This window comes from Chinchilla lanigera, unplaced genomic scaffold (genome assembly GCF_000276665.1).
Source record: "Chinchilla lanigera isolate Chin_1 unplaced genomic scaffold, ChiLan1.0 scaffold00033, whole genome shotgun sequence".
Lineage (NCBI taxonomy): Eukaryota > Metazoa > Chordata > Mammalia > Rodentia > Chinchillidae > Chinchilla > Chinchilla lanigera.
In genome coordinates this window covers 21,134,970-21,155,629 of record NW_004955434.1, presented here as the reverse complement: position 1 = coordinate 21,155,629, position 20,660 = coordinate 21,134,970, and the positions used below count along the sequence as shown (strand labels likewise).

The 20,660-nt window shown below is 39.2% G+C and overlaps 1 protein-coding gene across 2 annotated transcripts in view; it reads right to left on the bottom strand.

Moving 5' to 3' along the window:
- The window catches only part of Adamtsl1 (ADAMTS-like 1), a 462,751-nt gene that overhangs the window by 236,690 nt on the left and 205,401 nt on the right, over positions 1 to 20,660 (bottom strand). For both annotated transcript variants that reach the window (XM_005388722.1, XM_005388721.2), the window contains exons 6-7: positions 8,962 to 9,036; positions 5,404 to 5,561 (exon numbers count right to left, since the gene is read on the bottom strand). In XM_005388722.1, coding sequence (XP_005388779.1) covers positions 5,404 to 5,561; positions 8,962 to 9,036 — 233 coding nt within the window. The remainder of the gene's footprint in view (positions 1 to 5,403; positions 5,562 to 8,961; positions 9,037 to 20,660) is intronic.

Genomic DNA, 20,660 nt, shown 5'->3' with positions numbered 1-20,660 from the left:
CAATCAATATGGGAAATTTAAATTTTAGAACAAATAGCCCCATAGAAAGCAAGATGAGAATTCAATCTATTTCTAAATGTGATCAGAAAAGGCAATTTCAAAACATTGTTTTGGAACAAATAGCAATAAATAAGAATTCCTTCACTGTGAAAAAATCTTTTACACAAAAATGTCTTTTCCTTTTAAAAGCAAAAATGGTATTTTGGCAATAAAATTGTAAGATATATTGACAAGCAGTCCTTCTGATTCCTGTATATCTTATTAAAAAAGGAAGACACTACCTAGATTAATAGTTCATCTAAAAAATCCAGTAGAACCAATAAATGAATTCAGTAAAGTCACAAGATACAAAATCAACATACAGAAATAAGTTTTAGTGTATAGCATTTCTATACACTAAAAACAAACTAAAAAAAAAATCAAGAAAACAATCCTATTTACAATGGCTATAAATATACTTAGAAATATATTTAACCAACAAAAGTGAAGTATCTACACACAGAAAACTATTGGAACATTGATGATAAAGTTTAAGACACAAATCAATGGGAAAATATTCCATATTCATAAATTTAAAAATTAGTATTGTTAAAATGTCCATAATATGCAATATGATCTACAGATTCAATATAACATCTTTCAAAATTTAAATGACATTTTTCACAGAGATTGAAAAAGTAATTCTAAAATTTGTATGGAACCATAAACGATCCCCCAAAGTGAAAACAACTTTGAGTAAAAACAACACAACTAGAAGAATCACATTACCTGATTTCAAAATTTACTGTGAAGCTACAGTAATCAGAACAGCACAGTATAATGCTGGCATAGAAACAGACACACAAACCAGTGATGCAGACTACAGAGCCTAGAAATGAATCTGGGCGTTCATGTTCAATTGATTTTTCAGGAAGTTGCAAAGAAAAAAAAATAGCAGGGAAAAGTCAGACTTTTCAATATACGGTGTCTGCAAAACCAGATATCCATGGGCAGAAGACTAATAAAATTAGACCTTTACCTCACACCACACACAAAACATCAACTTACACCACTCAAAAAAGTTAGGGACTGAAAGGTAGTCCTAGAAAAAAACATTAGGAAGAGCTTCATGAGATTGGTCTAAACAATGATTTTCTTAGATGACCCCAAAAGCCAGAGGAACAAAAGAAAAAAATTTAAAAATGCTATTATAGCAAACTAAAAAAGTTTCCATTCAGCAAAAGGAATAATTGATAGTGTGAAAAATACCCTGTGGGTGGGAGAACGTACCTGTACATGGTAAAAGCAGTAAGGGCAGATGTGGCAGCTACTCACAGTGAGTGCAGTCTCTGTGTTACAAACACGGGCTAGACACTAAGTGGAAAAGGGGGAAGGTGATCCAGAGGTGGAGAGAGGGTGGGGGGCGAGGGAGAATGACAGAATTAAGTTACACTAAGCACACAGACCTACTCCTTAAGATGAATGTAAAGTTAGGTATTGTAAACATGTACTAGTAAAATATTTTTTTTAAAGTGATACAATAAAAATGGGTCACATTTCATAAAATCAAAGCCATATAATACTTAATCGCAAATGCTTCTCTGAATCAGTGAAGGCATGATCTACAACTCCCCGGTTCTTCTAAGTCATCTATATTTTACATTGAAATGAGAGTTTGTGATGTGCAAAAAAGTAAAAATAAAAATATAAGGAACATAACTTGATAGCAAGAAAACAAATATCTTGATGAAAATGATAGGCAAATGATCTGAATAGACATTTTGCTAAAAAGAAGACACAAATGGCCAACAAGTATATGAAAAAGATGCTCAATATTGCTTCAGCAGCAGGGAAATGCAATCCAAACCCCCACGAGCAATCGCTTCACCTGTCAGAACTGCTGTGATAGAGTCAAATGATAAGCGTGGACAAGAATGTAGGACAGAGGAGACCCCGTACTGTTGGTGAGATGTAAAGTTGTAAAAGCATTATGAGAAGTAGTACAAAGTTTTCCCAAAATCATAAAAATAAAACTGCGACGCGGTCCAGCAGTCCCACTCCTTGGTGTACTGCGTATCCAAAAGAAACGAAGTCAGTAAGTTACAGAGGTGTCTGTGCGCGCACCCTCGTTGCGGTGCTATTTGAACAGTCCAGATCCCTACGCCGCGCTCAGTACCCATCAGCAGATGTTTGAAGACAGAAAGCGCGGTGTAGTCTCAGAAAACACTGACTGTAAAGGGAGACTGCAGTGCTTCGTAATTTTAAAAATTTTTTTATTCTATGAAAGATGAAAACAAAATTCCATAACAAAATAAGAGAATAACAATAGGTAATATGGTGTATATCATTATCTTCAAACTAGTCAGTTACACAGTGTTTTAATGAAGTTTATTAACATGAAATTGGTTTGAGACTTAGATACTCTGCCCTTTAAATCTATAAAGAGGATCTAGTTAATAATAATAAAAAAATCAGAATAAATAATTACATATTATTAATATATAACAATAAAGAAGAGACTATACTTTTAATGATGTTAAAACTGAATTACATACTATATGTGCAATTTTAAAGGATGAAATCATGGAAAATAATAAATAATTAAATGGCAGTCTATTTTCAGTAATTTGGGAAAATTAGAAAAAATTGTTTTAAATCACTGAAAAAAGGTAATTTCACCTTTGTTTTTCTGTGTCTTCTTACATAATCTGGCCATCTTCAAGTTTGTGTAAATTCATTTTAAATTTCACATGATCTATTTCATAATAACTTTATTTAATTTGTGATATTTTCTAACAAAATCTTAGAAGAAAATAACGTACTCTTATAAGTCACACATAATACTGAAAGAGTTCTGGGTCGGATGTGATGGGATTTCTAGTCCCGGATGACGAAGCGCACGAAGCTACACGAGTTGCTTTCCTGGTGGGCAAAACCGAGACCGCAGCATTTGCTCATCTTAAACAACGGCTGTGTGGGAAACGTTCCTTATTCATCCAGCATTTGTCAGGGCTTGACGGTTTCCGCTTATGGAGATATGAAGACACACACAGCACAGTGCCTTCCCTTCAGACACAGAGGGGAGGGACACATAGTGAAAGCAGAAACTTGGGCAGAATTTACAGAGTGTTTCTGGAAGGAAGAAACCCTTAAAGAACAAATTGGCATTAGTAAGAGGGTACAAGAGGAAAAGAGAAGAGCATTCCAGGTAGGGAGAACTGCATTTTGCAAAAGCAGTGAGTGTGGAGAAAGAAGGCATTGGGGGACCTGTGAATCACTCAGCTGGAACAGAAGGGGCAAAACCAAAGGCAAGGGCAGAAAGGGAGACAGAATCCAGGTTATTAGAAGTAACGTGCTATGCCGTAGATTTTCATTTTAACTGCAAAGTAGAGCTGTGTATGAGAAGGCAACATAGATAATGGATCAAAGACTGGAAAGCTAATTCAGAATCCATGGTGTTAGCTCAGGTGAGAAAATGCAAGGACCTGAACTAAGACAGGGGTAGCAGTGGGGAGGAGAAAGAATGATCATGAACTGGCATGATCACTCAGGTAGAACTGAGTGGAGGTAGAACTGACAGCCTAATGTTAGAGTGATGTCCAAGAGTAGGGGAAAGAAGGGTTAATAAAAGGTTTCTGATTGTCTGGCTACACAGTGCACTTCTTATCTGCAAGATAAGAGGAAAGGAGATAAGAGAGGTTTCTGGAGCTAGACAAGTTCAGCTGTAAATGTGCTGAGCTCATTATGACTGCAGGAGTCCTGTAGTGGATGTGTACAAGGCGGCTGGATAGATAAAAATCACCCAACAATGCTATGAACTATTCAAAGGTGCAGAATATTACTTCAGTTTTGTATTTTGAATATGGGTACCAACTCTTGCAGGGCCATTAGATCAATTGCGATAGAGTATGTGGTCTGCTCACCAGTATTCAAACAAGGTACATCACTTCTTCACTGGATTTGCTTGCTTAAAGGAAATTCTGTATTTACTCACAGAATCATTTCTGTTAAGCTATCTCTAACCATCTGTTGCTTCTTGTTTGTGTCCATGTGGCTGGCATCTGCGCTGGCTGGACGGGCAGCACCAAGCAGACGCAGACAGAAGACAGTCTTCTGGAACCCTTCTCCATCCAACCTCGCTGCCTATCACATTTTCCTATATGCATTCTTACTTCCAGCTGCCCTGGGGTCACCTAGTCATAGTTTAAATCAAATGTCCTCTGGCTCCAGGTCCCATGATGAAAAAAAATTTATGGAGTCTTGGACATATTACAAGTTTTACAGCTTTACAGCTGAAATCTTTCAGGTCTTCCTGATCTACTGAAGGAAAAAATATGTTTTATTTTATTGTGATTCCCAAATGTTCTCTCAGTGTGTGCATTTTTCCAATAGAATGTGCTGGTTGCTTCCAGCAATATGTTTTATATTACCTCAAAGAGTAGGGAAGCTCTGATAGAAGGAAACAAGTTAGTTTTGCTGCCAGTAAAAGAGAAAATAGAGCTTGCCATTAAAAGTGTGTTAGTTGATCAAGTCTATGGACCAGCAGTTTGTTTCTCTTTTACTGGGCATACTCTATATAAGTCAATGACTGTACCATAATTGGGTACTGTGCTGGCTTCTTAGGTGGAGTTTATATACAGATCTCCCCACTGTATATGTATATGTACATGTATGTCCTATGTTCTAATGAAGTTCAAGATGTAGTCAGCTCAATGTGCTTGAACTAAGCATTTCATGCATAATGAACAGGTTTATCAAATATATGCTGTATGCTTTCGATCTAGAATGTTCCTTGAAGTCTCATGCACTCAGAAATGGGACTTTTGGGAGGGGATTGGATCATGAGGGCTTTAATTTCATCAGTAGGTTAGTCCACTAATAATGTTTTTTTTTTTTTTTCCGGTACCAGGAATCAAACTCATGACCTTGTGCTTGCCAGGCAGGCGCTGTGCCACTGAGCTAAATCCCCAGCCCCTCCACTAGTAATGTGATTCGGTGGCATTATAGGGAGCCAATAAAAATCGAGGGTGCGGAGCCTCGTTGAACAGATGAGGTCATGGGGGCATCACCTCGGGCCAATGTCTTCTCTTTATCCCCATCTTTGACAGCCCTTCCATTTTTCTCAGTTTCTTGGCTGTGGTGAGATAACCAGCCTTGCTGTGCTGCACTCTTCCACCATGTTTCTAGCTGGCCACAAGCCTCAAGCAGTGGAGCTTCATGTCCATGAGCTGAAGCCTCTGGGACCACGGGCCAAAACTTTCCCTGCTTTATTTATGTAAAGTATGCATAAATACTTTTTGTCACCTCACAGTGACAAAAGGCTGACTAAAACATAAGGAAAACCTAAAGTTTGTCTCTCCTTGGGAGATTTTAAGTAGCATCATTTTGATGTAGCTTGCCTAGAAGATACTTAAATGAGCTCACCTTGACGATGAAATCTGCCGTCAGCGGTCCGGTCATTCTCAGTATCTCTTTGTCTGGATATTTCTGGAAGTCCACACTAGAATTATCCACAAGAAAGGTGCCCGTGGAGCTGAGACTGCTTTCACCTTTACCCCCCTGGAGGGTTTTGGTTTCCAGATCTATAGATCAAAAATATGAAGAGGAGAGAAAGCTGTTCCTAGGGCTACCATCGATCACCAGCAAGTACTGCGCACACAACAAAGGACAGAGCTGTGCAGAGGAGAAGCATCATTTTGCACACGGCTGACAAATCTGACATTGTGATATAAAGAAAATGTGTAGGTATTGCTGGAGTTTAAGATGCAAATGAAATTATTTTAAAACTCATTAGCCAAAGCATTCAAGGAGCCCCATCTACAGTCTTTGACTTCCCAAGTGAATGCATTTGGGGACCCCACCTTATCACAATACTGTTCCCTTCCCTAAACTTTTCCATACATAGTATCTTGCATTCCGTGTTCATGGCCATCAGTGTAGGATACTTTCCAGTTTTCTTATGTTGCTTTATGAGACCAGCGCATTTCTGAGCTGCCTCAGTATCTGTGTGACTGTATCTTCATGTATCAACTTATTTTTAAAAATAGTTTTTGTTGCTTACTACATATATGCTATCATTCCAAAAAAAACTGTGGTGGCTGACAGACAAGGCCTGTCCTCCTTAGTGCTTCTTCTTTTTAATATCATTTTGATACTTCAGTGTTATGCATGTAGGTGATGTTATGCATGTAGGTGAGTGCTTAAGACTGAAAGAAGAATTTGATTTTAGGAGCATTCAAGTCTGAATTTGGCCAATGACATTGTCTAAGAGGCATCTTTTGTGGTAGGAAGTAAGAGCATTTGGGAGATGATAGTGACTACGATGTTTTTGCCAGAGAACGCTGAGCTCTCCTATGATTTGGAATAACTGTCTCTGTATGAAGAAAGCTGGATGGACAGAGGCCCTAGGCTTTGGTGACAATTCTTGAGCAGGACGATCGAGGGCTTGGGTCTGGCTCAGAGTTTCTTACTCCGCTTCAGTCAGAATGCTTGACTCATATATTTTCTTTTCCTAATGACACTGTTTTATTTTAAAGAGAATAAAAAATAACGAAATAACAACAACGTAGACAAAAACAAAACAACGATGCAATATAACAACCATTGGCGAATTCCTACCATCTTGTCTAGTGAAGCTTTGCATTGTTTCTGATGTTTTTCAAAACATTTTTTATTCTCTTCACTGGTTTGATCAATTTTTCATTCTTACATCTGGTAATCTGAGCAACCTTGTTGAAGACTCATATATTTCATAGACTAGTGCCTTGGTCAACAGCAACTTTAAGGTGTCCAGAGGTAATAATGTACCAAGGCATTTGTACTGCATTTTCCTAGAGGTGTTCTACTTTGAGTTCTCTATTATAAGGAATTCTAACAGGTGGAAAATGTTGGTGTTCAATTAAATGCACAGAGACTGTCAGATGAAGTCCCCAGAGCCATGCTTGTACGCACGTCAGGCTTTCTGACCTCTCTGGGCAGAGAGGACCCCACGGGGGAACACAGAACATGCTGCGGGGACACTGGAGGGGGATCAGTTATTGTCAACAGAAGAAAGCAACAGTGCTGGGTCTCCCTCGGCCAGTGTTCACTCCTTAAGCCGCCTCGCACGCAGTTGCGGAAAAATTTCCATAACATGAATTAGCTTAGTCTTTGAAAAATCCTGGGGGTCTAGCCCTGGATCGGAGCATCTGATTCAATTTTATCCAGAATCCTCCCAGCTGTCCTTCACAAGGTACGCCTAATTAAAGATGAGCCGGCTGGATCCGATTGCCTAGTCTGGCTCTGATTTGGCCCCAATATTTAGCCTGTGTTATGCCGAACCGACTTCTGGGAATGAAGGGCAAAAGAGCTGCAGCAGACACAGCGCATTATTTACTCCCACACTCGTCTTGCTGACTTAGATGCCAAACACACAAAACAAAACTTCTAGCTACACATATGCTCCCCAAAGCACGCTGATGGAGGAATGAAAGAAGACTGCATATCGCTTTTCATCGTTTATGATTATCATTCGTAGCTGTACCCATCAAAACCTCGGGACAATTAAATCAAACAAGGTTTGGTTCCATTTCTTAGTGATCACATAATTAGCAGTGATGGGAGACTAATATATTTATGAAAATAAATTTTTCTTTTAAATCTTCTGCAGTGAGGAGGCATTCCCTGACTTGGTGATGGTCTTGGCCTGAGTATTTTATTTTAGTGTCTGTCAGTGCTCACAGAAATACTATTTTTGAGCAGCGTCATTTCACCAGTGGGTCAGTGTTGTGTAAATCTCAAGGGGAAAAATACACCACCTCTATGGTAGCGGTGTGCACTCAAAAATTGTCTTTTGACAACTGTATACTTATTTTATGGGGCTGTTCAGGATTTGAAAAGAATTTGGGCCCAAATAAGGTGACGTATCAGTGAGTTTTGGTTTTGCTTAAACTGTACCCTATTTGTTCTTTTATTTCACATGACCCGTCACATTCCACCCCTTAATGGAATGTATTTATTTTTATTTTTAGAAAGCCTATGTATTTACTTTTATTTTTGTAAAAGCCATGTTTTCACATTCTCTGATCTGCCTTCCCCCAGTTTATCTTTCTAGCATGAATCCATTTATAACCAATTGCCAAAAACAAAGCCTGCTACCTAAATCAGTTTCATAGGTATGTGAAAGGGAGAGGAGAAGAGGTGATAGATGGCTGCGTGGGAATCCAGGGACGATCAGACTGGATTAGATCAGAAACGCTCAAGGGCCCAGCTGAAGTAGAGCCTTTCAGTGAACGTGAGTTTCATAGAATTGCTAGAACACCCTCGCCTTGGTTTATATACTACAATTTTCTCATTAGAATTTAAAGATCTATATCTAAATAGCACAAAACAGTAATAAAAATAATGTGGCTGTGTATTGCTGCCCTGGCATGACAGATCAATCCTTGTTCAGGATCCGAGCTACCATTTCATCTTTGGGTTCCTAGAATTTTCTAATCCTGAATCCCAAGATATAAGGCCCTGAATTAAAACATAGTATACTTAATCATCCCACAACTGTTTTCTTTAGATGCTGCAGTGTTGAGGTTGTTCCATATTTCTCTGAATTGGTTAAGTAGTGAAATATGAGATTAGGAAGTAAAAGGAAAAGAATGCAGAAGGAGGAAATGTTGGAAGGAGGAAAAAGAAAAAAAAACAGACAAGAAAAAGAGATTTGAGGGAAACAAGAGACAGAATGAAAAATAATATTCACAAAAGCATAAACATATGCTTAACCCATGAGCAACCCACTGGGACCATCTATTTTGTGTTTTTCAGGAGGACTGTGGTGAGAGATAATTGCCACAGAAGTTTCCAAAAGATAAACAGAAGCACTCGGAATACCATATTATGCTGGAGTGGAGAGATTTGTACTCTTGTGTCTTAATCCCTTCTGGGAACAAAAATAAATAATAATGGATAAAATCCTCCCCCCAAAATCCCCGCACAACTGAGTTTACTCACACAAGTGGTCAGGTCCTTTTAAGACAAGGCGAACGTGTCTACTTCCGTAGGGAATGGCGACCACAGTGTCATCCACTAGGAGAAAGCAAGGCAGTCTTAGAAGCACATCACTTGCAGAAAGTTATTAATTACCTCCCACTTAAAGGTAGCGACTTAGTCTATCTCAAAAATGGACAATTATTTTTGTACATGTTTGAAATGAGAAAGCCAATTAAAATTTCTACCTCCCTCAGCATTGGGTAATGTGGGAAGATTCGACCTTTGTAAGAAAATACAAATTTTGATATGTTGAAAAACAGATTGGCAAGTTTTCATTTTTGATTTTAAAACGGTCTTATATCATCAAATTTCCTGGGATGTGAGCATTTGCACTGAATTAAAACATAAAAATAAATTCTAACGTTCAAAGGATGAATCTATTACATCAGAACTTGGACTTCTCCCTGGCACATTGTTTTGGATAAGGAGGAAAGATAGAAAGACGAGGAAGTACATTTGTTTCTATGCTTTACACCCCTGGAGGGTGGCAACCCTGCCTTCGAGCTCTTGACTACGCTTTGTACTCGCTGCACCTAACGTCACCCACGGTGAGTGACCCGCAAGGGGCTCTTACCATTTTTTCACACATAGCTCCTCTTTTGTGATCATTCTTTTAGAAAACGGAATCACAGATCGTCTTGTTACACATCATTGCTTCAACTTTTATTTTTTGTTAGTACAAGCTTGCAGTACGCGGTGATCACGTTGCTGCGGGGAGTTGCTGCGTGCACACAGCGCAATGTGCTTTCTTCAGATCCTGCAGCATCTCCTGGTCCTCTTCTCATCTCATTTGCAAAAGGTCTGTCTCCCTATTTCCTACTTACCAGCTTCTCTTTATAAGAGAAACACCATATGATATTTAAACTAATGGAGCCTAAGTTTATTAGAAGCAGATATTTTTAAGGAAACTGGAGTAGATTACACACACCACGGTTACACCACTAGGACTATCCCTCAGGACTGTGTTTGTGACAATGCCTTGCATTTACCTGGCACTGCAGCGTCTCCCTGCATCTAAATCGTATCACTTATTCCTGCATCCACAGCCTGTGCACAGGCAGAGAGGGTTTTAAGGAGAAATGCAGCCTTTAAGAAATACAGTGAGGAATCCAGGGTCAAGTGGACAGAAAGGCCCAAGAAGCTCAACTTCTTAAAAACCCACCGGCATACATAGAAGCTCTGTGGGATTCTCGGTTTCCAGATCTTTGCAATCTTGTACATGATCATTCTGTCACTGGAACAATTTATTTTACGTAAGAGAACCCCCAAGTTACCCAATTTCTCTGAACTTTTAACATTGCCATCTTGTCTTCTGGGAAAATTCAGTTTAAATGAGTGAATCTCAGAAGTTACCTAACTTCTCTGATCTTCAGTTTTCTTGATTGTAAAACAAAGCAAGTAACATGTAACTTCATTATACTGTGGTGAATACACACAACTGGGGCTGGATAAGGGATATTGTTGCAGTTGAGTTTGCACAGTCCCCCCAAAGTCACGCGCTTGGAAGGCCCTTGGACCATGGGATGCTACGCCCACCAGTGGCCTGTGCCCAGACGGGCTCCGGGCAGATGTGCTGCCCGGAGGTGGGGGTCGGCTGGGAGAGGTGGGTCCCTGGGGCTGTTGCAAGGCACTTCTCTGTTTTTGGCTTCTCCTTTGTTCTTTGCTTCCCGGCCGTCAGGACATAAATAGTTTCCCACTGTGGCAGTCCTTCTTTCATGCCATTTCCATGTTTGAACCTGCCAACCATGGACTGAAACTTTTAAAACTAAGACAAAATAAAGCTCCTCTCCTCTAAGTTGTGGGTTTTGGGCATTTTGTCTCAGCAACATGGAATGTGAAAAGCAACCGAGACAAGTGTACTATCTGAACACGGCAGGTATCTGTAAGTTGTATTTTCTTCCTCTCTCTCAAATTCTAAGGAATAGGAGCGGAAAGATGCTTTTTGCATTGTGCTTTTAAACACTTCATGGCCCCTACCACATTACCTTGTGATTTAAGAAGGAGAATCATGCATCTTAATTCTTGCTATTAAACGGTTCCTTTTATTGAGTCCTCTACAATATTGAGTGTTCTACTCACACTATAATCTTAGAGCTGTTTTTAATGTCATGCATTGTGGAAGAAAGGCTGAATTTCAGAAAGCTGAGAATTTATGGCATAGAAGAATAATGAAATGTAAGGGGAGTGAAGACAAGGCTCACAAAAAAATGCTAAAACTGGGCTCCCGGAGCCTTAAATGCCTTGCACAAAGACATGAATTTTTAATCTGGCAAAAGAAATTCAAAGCAGTTGAAAACAATGAGACTTCTACAAATAGAAAATCTTTGTTTATCCACGGGTCAAATAAAGTGCGAGTAAAAGGGAAGCTTTCTGTTTGGTCACGCCGTGCACAGCAGCAGGCTTCCGACCCCCACACAGCTCGGGCGGCCTCCCTCCTGCTTTGCAGCAACCCACATTCCGCAGGCTGAGGCGCGAGGCCTGGCTTTTGCCTGATGTGGTGACATTTTAATGCTCCCAGAAGAAGAATGAGGAGGAACCCAGAAGATTCCTGGGGGAGGAAGGTAGGATGGAGAAAGTAGGCCAGGCAAAAGCAGAATATCTTTTGACGCCCTTCCACAGTTGCCTAGTCAAAGCGAGAAGTGGAATGACTCCTGTTAGCGCAAACTGAGTGGTTGGGATCACACAACTGACTCTTGTATTATGAAAAGGTCTGAGGGACTCCAGACAGGTCATTAGGGAATCAGTAAATTTAGTACTTGATTCTATAAATAATTTTTAAAAGTCTCTTAGTGTTGTGCTCCATATTAGGGACTAGCAATTCTAAGATAACTGACAATCCATTAGCCTCCCAAGATATTCCCTAAAAAAGGAGGCTGAGAAAAGTCACGTAGGGGTATCCTATACGCTGAACCTTACATATGGCAATTCCCAAGACACATTAGTAGTTTTTAGAAACACTGAACCAAAGAAACCCACTTCACTCTAGTTAGCCAAGGGTACACACAATATGTTTATCCATGGAAGCTTTTTCTCATGTATCAACTGTTAGCATCACCTGATATATCTCAGGTGATAATTTCACAAACTGTGTTTTTCATTTAACAAAAAACAATATAGGAAAACGTTAAAAATTTAATTTTCTACATGTTGATAAATAACTCTAAGTTGTATATCTCTACAAGGTTGTCTTGTTTCGTGATAAATTCTTAGCAATTTGAGACAGGTGGGGCTTCTTCTACTTTGATCTACTTCACTGCTGCGTGCAGAGAGGTGTTCTAGAGAACCCTGGGTGTGTGAGCAGTCTGGTGCCTGGCAGCATGGCTCTTCACAGGGGAGTGCCGCTGGTGCGGCTGCCCACCACCTCCTCTAGCCCGTTCTGTGCAATCCTCTGAGCACCCTTCTTACAAAAGCACATTGTTCTATGATCAAATACATTGGCCCTAACCTGCTCTGGCAAGGTTGACAGAACCATGATGCCAATCTTTAGGAAATATGTCTATGTTATTAACTGACAATTCTAAAAGGCCTGCTTCAAAAATAGGCAACCTCTCTCCTAGTTAAATAAGCAAGTTTTCACTGGGATCATATATTCTGTCATATACATATATGAGTTGTGAATGGCCTTTTCCAAGAAAATTACCATGAAAGATTGTACCTAAAAGATTTTCTTGTGAAAATATACATAAATATGTATATTCTGAACCCTTCTACATTTTATATTAAATTTTAAAATCTTGCCATTTGTGGCTGCTCTTTATGACTTACTGGTATAATGGAGAAAGGTGATAAGGTAAATGCTTTGTAAATTTAGGATGTCCCATTCTGATATCTGATTTATCTTATTTTTACATCTGTTGATAAGTTCATGATTTTAAGGAATCTTCCCTTTGAACCTGTAGGGCTAATATTTATTTTTAATTTTTTTAAATGAAAGGGTCATTATTGTTAATAAAATTGGCTACATATAAATAAAACCCTGCTAATGTTGAAGATATTTTAATGGTATATTTTAACTCTTCATGCTAATTTTATTACCCTCAAAATATACCCAACAAAATAAGGAAAAGCTGGACATGTGAGCCATTCAGGTTTCCCCTCCATGGAGGGTGTGTACTGGACAGACCAGACAGGATGCTGCGCCCGCCCCAAATGGGGAATTTCTCTCTCCCAGTTGTGAGGCCCGACTTGGGAGCCATCTTTGACTTCATCTTCCTATCTGATTGCTTAGAAAATCCTATTGTCCAAATACCCAATTTTTTTGACTCCCAAATAGAATAGAATAACTTTTCATATTTTAATATGTATAAAATCGAATAAATCCTACAGTTATTACTGTGTTAAAGTCTCTCTTTCAGACAGGCCATAATCTTGCTACAGCTATCTTTGCCCACACTGGTGCCAACATCAAAAGAGCTAGCAACAAACTGGAAAAATACGTGTTAGCATATTGGAGGAAAATTCCCAAATCAGAGTGGAACACACTCATTTAACCCCCAGGACTTAAGTGGTTGTTGGGGTTGTGGGGAGATGAGGAATCAGAGGTGGTCAACAACAGTACCAAGGAGGGAATCACAAGCTGTTTAGCTCCATATAATCACAAATGTGAATTAAGAGCCCAGCACCAAGACTTTTGCTTCTTGCCTAGACGTACTAATATGGATTGCATTAACATTCTGCCTATAACAACCAAAAAGTGAAAAAAGAGAATAAAACTATGGTTTTTGTGATACTGAATATCAGGCAAAAAGTACAATTCCTGAGAGTCGGGAGATAAGATAGCCCTATATTGCCCTAGGGAGCAATACAGCCTTGAGAGAGTCTCCTGGATGTAGCTTTGGAAATGAGAACGCTGGTGGAGATAGGTAGAGTCTCTGAGTTGAAGGTCGGAGCCCAAGGAATCAAAGCAATTAGAATTTGTGGGACAAAGTACCAGAAAGAGTGAGAGCTATATACGAACATATATCTCTAGAGACTGGGATGATCCTCCTTAAGTATCCAACAGTGTAATGATCAATAGAAGGGCATGAGGAAACTACCTTAGACTGGAGGAAAGGACAACAAGAGGAATCATAAGGAAGAGAATATGGTGCTCATTCAGGCTGAGAACAGTGTCTTATATCACCAGTTAGACTGGAAAACTTTACAATTCATGCAACACTGAATGCTTAGAAGGGCCTTGCCTCAGTAGAAGGACACAAATTAACTGTATGTAAAACATGGATTTAATTGCAACTATCAAATTTTAAGACCCTTAAGGACCAAAATGAGTTCAAGTAACTTAACTGCTCCCAGAATAAAGCTCAAGAATATTTACAGGAATACAAAAAAATACCTGGTACTCAACAAAGTAAAACTTTCAATGAGTGGCATCCAATGAAAAATTACCAGGCACATAAAGAAACTAAAAATACAACCCATACTGAAATGAAGCCAATCAATCAAAACACAGAATAGATATTAAAACAGGTACTATTAACTGTACTTCATATGTTTAAAAAGTTAGGTACTATTTAGAAAATTTCAGGGCCACAATATTTCAGAAGTGAGTGCTACCAAGCATCTAAAAAAGAAATAATTTCAAGCCTGTGTAATGTCTTCCAATAAACAGGAGGAGAAGGATCATTTCACAACTCACGGTATGACACCATCATTATTGTACTGGTACAAAATCCAAACAAAAGATAGGACCAAAAGAAAAAAGAAAAGAGAAAGAATACTACAGATAAGTGTGTCTTATGAACAAAGATGTAAAAGCCCTAAAAAAATTCTGACAAATCAAACCAGCAATCAACCTAAAGAATGGCCATGTCTACGTAGAACTTATACATGGAACAGTTTATCACCAGGATCAAGAAGGGTTTATCCCAGCAATGGAAAGTGGTGTTCTTTATTTGAAAACTAATTAATGTAATCCATCATGATAAAAGACTAAAGAAGAAGAACCACATGATCATAGCAATTGAAGCAGAAAGAAAATTGCATAAAATTCAGTATGCATTCATGATAATAATTCTCAATAAACTAGGAAAACAAAGGGACTTCCTCAATTTGCTAAAAAGCATTTACAAACACCTACATCTAACACCATAACAATGGTGAGAAATGCAATGCTTTCCTCTTAAAATTGTGCCTAGGATAAAGATGACCATACTCATTGCTTCTACTGGCTATTCCATTGGGTGCTCCAACTAGCACAGTAAGGACAGAAAAAGAAACAAGCATCTAATAATATAAAAAGAAAGGCAAGAAACATTTTTATTTGTATGCAACATAATGTTTGTGGAGAAAATTCCAATAACTTACCAAAAATTTTTCAGGACAATTAGTGAGTCTGGTAAGTTTGCAAGATACATAGCCAATACACAAAAATCAATTATGTTTCTATAAATTAGCAATATACAATAAGAAATTGCATTTAAGAATACAATACCATTTATAATAGCTTTAAAACACAAAAGTCATAAATCTAAAATGTATAGGAACTAAATGCTATAATATGGACTGATAAAAGAAATCAAAGGCCTAAATAAATGGAGAGACACGAAGTCCTCACAGACCCAATAACTGAATGCTGTAATGATGTCAGTTCCTTCCCTCCTTGTCAAATCCATATGGAGAATTAACATAACTCTAATCAAAATTCTTGAAGCAACTGTTTTTGTAGATGTGGACAAGCAGATTATAAAATTTGTATGGAATGGAAAAGAAGCAGAATAACCAAAAATTAGTTAGAAAAGAGGAATAAAATTGTAGGAATCATACTAACTGATTTTAAGATGCTTTAGAGCTATAGTAACCAACCGATATGGTGTTGGTGAAAGGATAAATACATTGACCAGAATTTAGAATCAAGAAATAAGGCACACAGAAATGGCCAATGGAGTTTTGACAAATACTTAAAGAGAAAATGTCATCTTTTCAGCAAACGGTGCTGGACAGATTGAGCATTATATGAAAAAAAAAAAACACCACCCTAGATATAATCTTATATATTATAGAAAATAACTGAAAATAGGTTATACCTCTAAAGGTTAAAATGTTAAACTAAAACATTTTTAAAAATAGGAGAAAATCTTTATGATCTGTGGTTAAGCAAAGGGTTCTTGGACATGACAGTAAAAGCCTAATTCATGAAAGGAGAAAATTGGCAATTTGGTCTTTATTTAATGAAAAGCTTTTACTCTGTGATAGATAATGTTAAATGATTTTCAAAAAAAGGTACTGGCTGAGAGAATATGCACTATATGCACTCTCTAGAGTGAACTGACACTACACCAAAGAGTAGTAAACAGAATGGCATAACCCCACCTGCCAAAGATACTCACGAACCAATGAATGTGCTATGCTACACGGAAAAGTGGAATTGCAGTTGCTGGTGCTGGAATTAAGATTGCTAATCAACTGACCTTAAAGAAGTTATCCTTGGTTATCTGAACGGTCTCAACAAAATTATACACATACATAAAAATAGAACGGGGAAGCAGAAAAAGGAGGTTAGGATCCGAGAGAGCTGTGTTGCTAGCTGTGAACATGCCAAGGAACGCACACGGCCTCCAGAGTGTGTGATATCAAAATAGAATAGTAGGTTTTCCCAAGGGCTTCCAAATGGAAAATAGTCCTACTCACAGCTTGATTTTATTCCAACAAAACCCATTTTACGCTTCTGACTCTTAAAAAATATAAAGTATTAAATTTGTCTTGCTTTAAGTAACCAAGTTTGTGCTAATCTGTTATAGTAGCAGTTGCAAACTAGTACATCATGAAAAGATGCAACATCATCAGGCATTAGGAAAATGCAAATTTAAAAAACTATGATGAACTATAACTGCATACTAATTAGAATGGATAAAATTAAAAATAGTGACAAGATTGGGTGATAGTAAAACTAGAGAGCAAATGAAACTGTCATGCATTGTTGGTAGAAATTTTAAAAATAGCCATTCTGGAAAACAATCTGGTCATTTCTTAAAATATTAAATGTACATCTATCATGTATCCCAGCCATGCTACTTCTAAGAAGTGATCCCAGGGACATAAAAGCCTATAGCCCTACAAAGATGTGTACATGAACGACCATAGCAAGTGTATATGCAATAGCCATAAAGTGGGAACAACTCAAATGGCCATCAACAGAGGAATAGATAGAAAGTGTGGTCTGTCCACACAACGGGATTACTACTCAGCAATAAAATGAACTACTGAGCTATTCAAACGTGTTACAACATTAACGAGTCTCAACTATGCTGTGTGAAAGAAGCCAGATAGAAAAGAGCACATACTGAATAATTCTGTTTACATCAAACTCTAGAAAATACAGCCTCCTCTGTGGTGACAGCTATACATCAGGGGTTTCCAGAGGACAGGTGAAAGAACAGGAAGGATGTTGTGGTTTTTGTCTGGATGTCCCCCAAAGCCTCATGAGGTCATGGGAGTAGGCTTTTCAGACAACTCCTTAAACCTGAACCTCTTGTTTTCGTGCCTGTACCTTAGGAAACAGAGTTGCATTGTTTCCAGCTCAACTCAGCAGGCCAGGGTCCTCACTTTGTAAACATCCTCAGCCTGTGCAAGAGGAGAGCACTGAGATGGTTTGGGTATAAAGGACCCAACCTAGGGCGGGTAGCCTGCATGTAATATAAGGAGGAAAAGAAGCTTGCTCCCTCCCCTTTTGCTATTGGTTCTTTGCTGTCTTCTGCCACCATGAACTGTTCCTCCTGTGCCATGTCACGCTGCCTTGGAGCCAGCTGATTAAGGCCTGAAATCTCTGCAAACTGTGAGCTAAATAAACCTTTCCTTCCTTAATTTTGGGTGTCAGATATTTTGTCTCAGCAACGAGAGAAAAGTAACCAAGACAAAGGGTTACAGGATTTGGGAAGATGAACATATTTATTACCTTGGTCACCATGATGGTTGCCTTAGTGCACGCATATCTAAAAGTATACCAAACTGTACACTAAATATGTGACTGATTAATACCAATTTTACTCCAATAAATTGGTTTTTTAGATAGGGAACAGTGCCAAAGAATTTCTTTTGTGTATTTTTTTAAAATACTCTATCACCAGGGCTTCTAAGGATGAACAGAATCAAAAGTGATTTAAGAGTTGGAGATTCAGAAACAGTTTAACTCATCAGTTTATTTTATTTGTTTTACCTAAGTAATGACTGAAATGTCTAAATCTAAAACAATCTTTTAAAAACTATGAAGTGAGAGCCCTAAGCGATTAGAAAGCACTGTGTTATAATTTCTTAGTTGCAATGGCAGATTTTTTTCTTTTTGTGGTGCATAAAATAATGGTGCATCTTTCAACCAACAATGTTTTAGATTCAAAGAAATACAGTGTATCTGGATTAAATTCACTTCTCATCCCTCCCACAGCTCCTAGTCCAGGTCGTGGTCACTCTAGCCTGGCTTAGCACCGTGGCTGCTTACGACAGCTGTCCCTGCTGCAGTCCACTCCCAACACAGCGAGCCCTTACAAAGGTAAATTAAATCTGGGCACAGCGGCACACACCTGCAATCCCAGCTCTCCACAGGGCGGAGGCCGCAAGGTTGAGAGCTGGAGACCAGCCTGGGCAGAGTCACATCTTAAGGAGACCCTATCTCAAGAGGGCTGGGACGTGGCTCAGTTTGAAGGCCTTGGGTTCAATACCAAGTACTGCGCTCCCGAGGAAGTCAAGTGAAGTCATTCCTCCGCTCAGGGCCCTCCATGGCTCCTCTTCTCCTTCAGACCAAGATCCAGAGTCCTGACAGAACCACAGTATCCACACCACCCTTCCGCCCACCTCCTACCCTCCGTCGCCGCCTCCTGCACCCTTTGGGAGACGCAGCTGCACTGTGGTCAGAGTAGCGCCTTTGTTCTTCATGTCACGAACGCGGATTTCTCGGGACCTTTGAATTTGCTTTTTCCTTCTCTCAGCCTGAAATTCCTTTCCTTTTGCCTCCTGCACTGTGTCCTGCTCTCACCGCCATCAAATTCTTGCTCAAATGCTTTCTCATTACTTTCTCATCTCTTTTTCTTACTAATCTCCTAAAAATTGCAGTTCTTGTTCAACACCCTTGGCTGGCAGCCCCTCCTCACCTCATTCTGCTTCCCTGCATCACTTTTTCCATGTTTCCTATCATCTATGTCATACACATACTTTATCTGTTGACGTGCCTGTCTCTCACACTAGCATGTGAACCTCACGCAAAAAACGGACTTTTGCTTGTTTTGTTCTTTGCCACACTTCCAGCACCTAGACAGTTCCTCAGCACATAGCAGATATCCAGTTCAGCATCTGACTGAATCAACATATGTCTTTGACTGGCTTGTGAGTACAGTCTGAAGCACCCAGGCACACAGTGGTAATTTACTACCATCTCTTAAAAAAAATCCCTCATATGTATTATGTACTTACAATGTACAGAGATCTCTGTTTTATTATAAACATACTTTGCTTTAAAATCTTTGCACCAGAATGAGAGAATGATAGCCCAGGAATATACTAACCATGGCCATTATAAATCAGTATGAGCCACAGTCTGAGAAGTATAAGGTAGTAGGAGCATCATTTTATCTTGATAAAAATTAGTTTGTTTTGCCCCTGCTATGCCTGGGAGGGAGGACAAGCTTTAGGATACCAATTGGTTTCAAAACACACAGAAATATTTGAGAGATGTGCAAAGCTAGAGGTGGCAGTGAAGAGAGCAAATAGGCTCTCCCTAGCTGTAAGTATTTTCTGAGGGTGTTTAGAAGACACACAATATGGTACAAGTCAACACAACATGAGAAAATAAACTTGTAAGTTTTAGGAATAAAAAAGGTCACATTAGCTAATTGCTTTCTTTTGTATTGGGCTGGGAAGTCAAGAAAAAGTGACCAGGAAAAATGGGAAAATGGCACACTATGAGTGGACAGTCTTTTTCTTTAAAAAGAGGGGCGGGGGAGTTTTGCAGTAATTTGCTTGGTTTTGCTTTATTTTCATGGTCTGGATTTGTAATAGGCAGTTAGAATGTCTTTATACAAGGATGGTAGCTTTTCTATTCACCAGCAAAAAATGGCGGCCGTTTGCTAAGTTCCTCCTACTTCTCTTTTTCCGCCCAGCACTTTCTACCATGATCTTCCTCCACTCTTCTGTTTTTTCCTTTGTTCCCCTGAGTCTTGATAATATAAGGGAAAAAGCCCTTGGATATAAATTTAGAAAGAAAATGAGTTCAATGTGGGGAATCCGAGCGCTAGGATTCAAAGTGAGCATGTGGCTGGCTTGTGGGCTCTTTGGCAGAGCATGAGGACAGACCTGGCAGGACTCCTCCAGACCCGCAGGGTGGAGCACAGCTCACCTGGCCAGTGCTCTGGGCCCCGCAGAGCAGCCGCATCTCCCCAGCCTGGGGGCGGCCTCACAGTCTGTAATGTACGGAGGAGATTCTTCTGGGGTGGGGAAGACATGAGTGAAGTGGATTGTTCAGCATCTGCTATAGATTGTGCTGAGCTACATGCATATGCTGGGCTCTGCTGATATAAATCATTTTGTCAGGAGGCATCATCAGTGCTAAGGTAAACGAATCAATTGCATTTTGTCATTATGCATAATCATCAGGTTGTGTATTATATAATTTACCCATTGTCGGTCTTGACTAGTGTGGAGTTCCTTGAGACACCCAGCGGGTCAGTGTCTGCTCG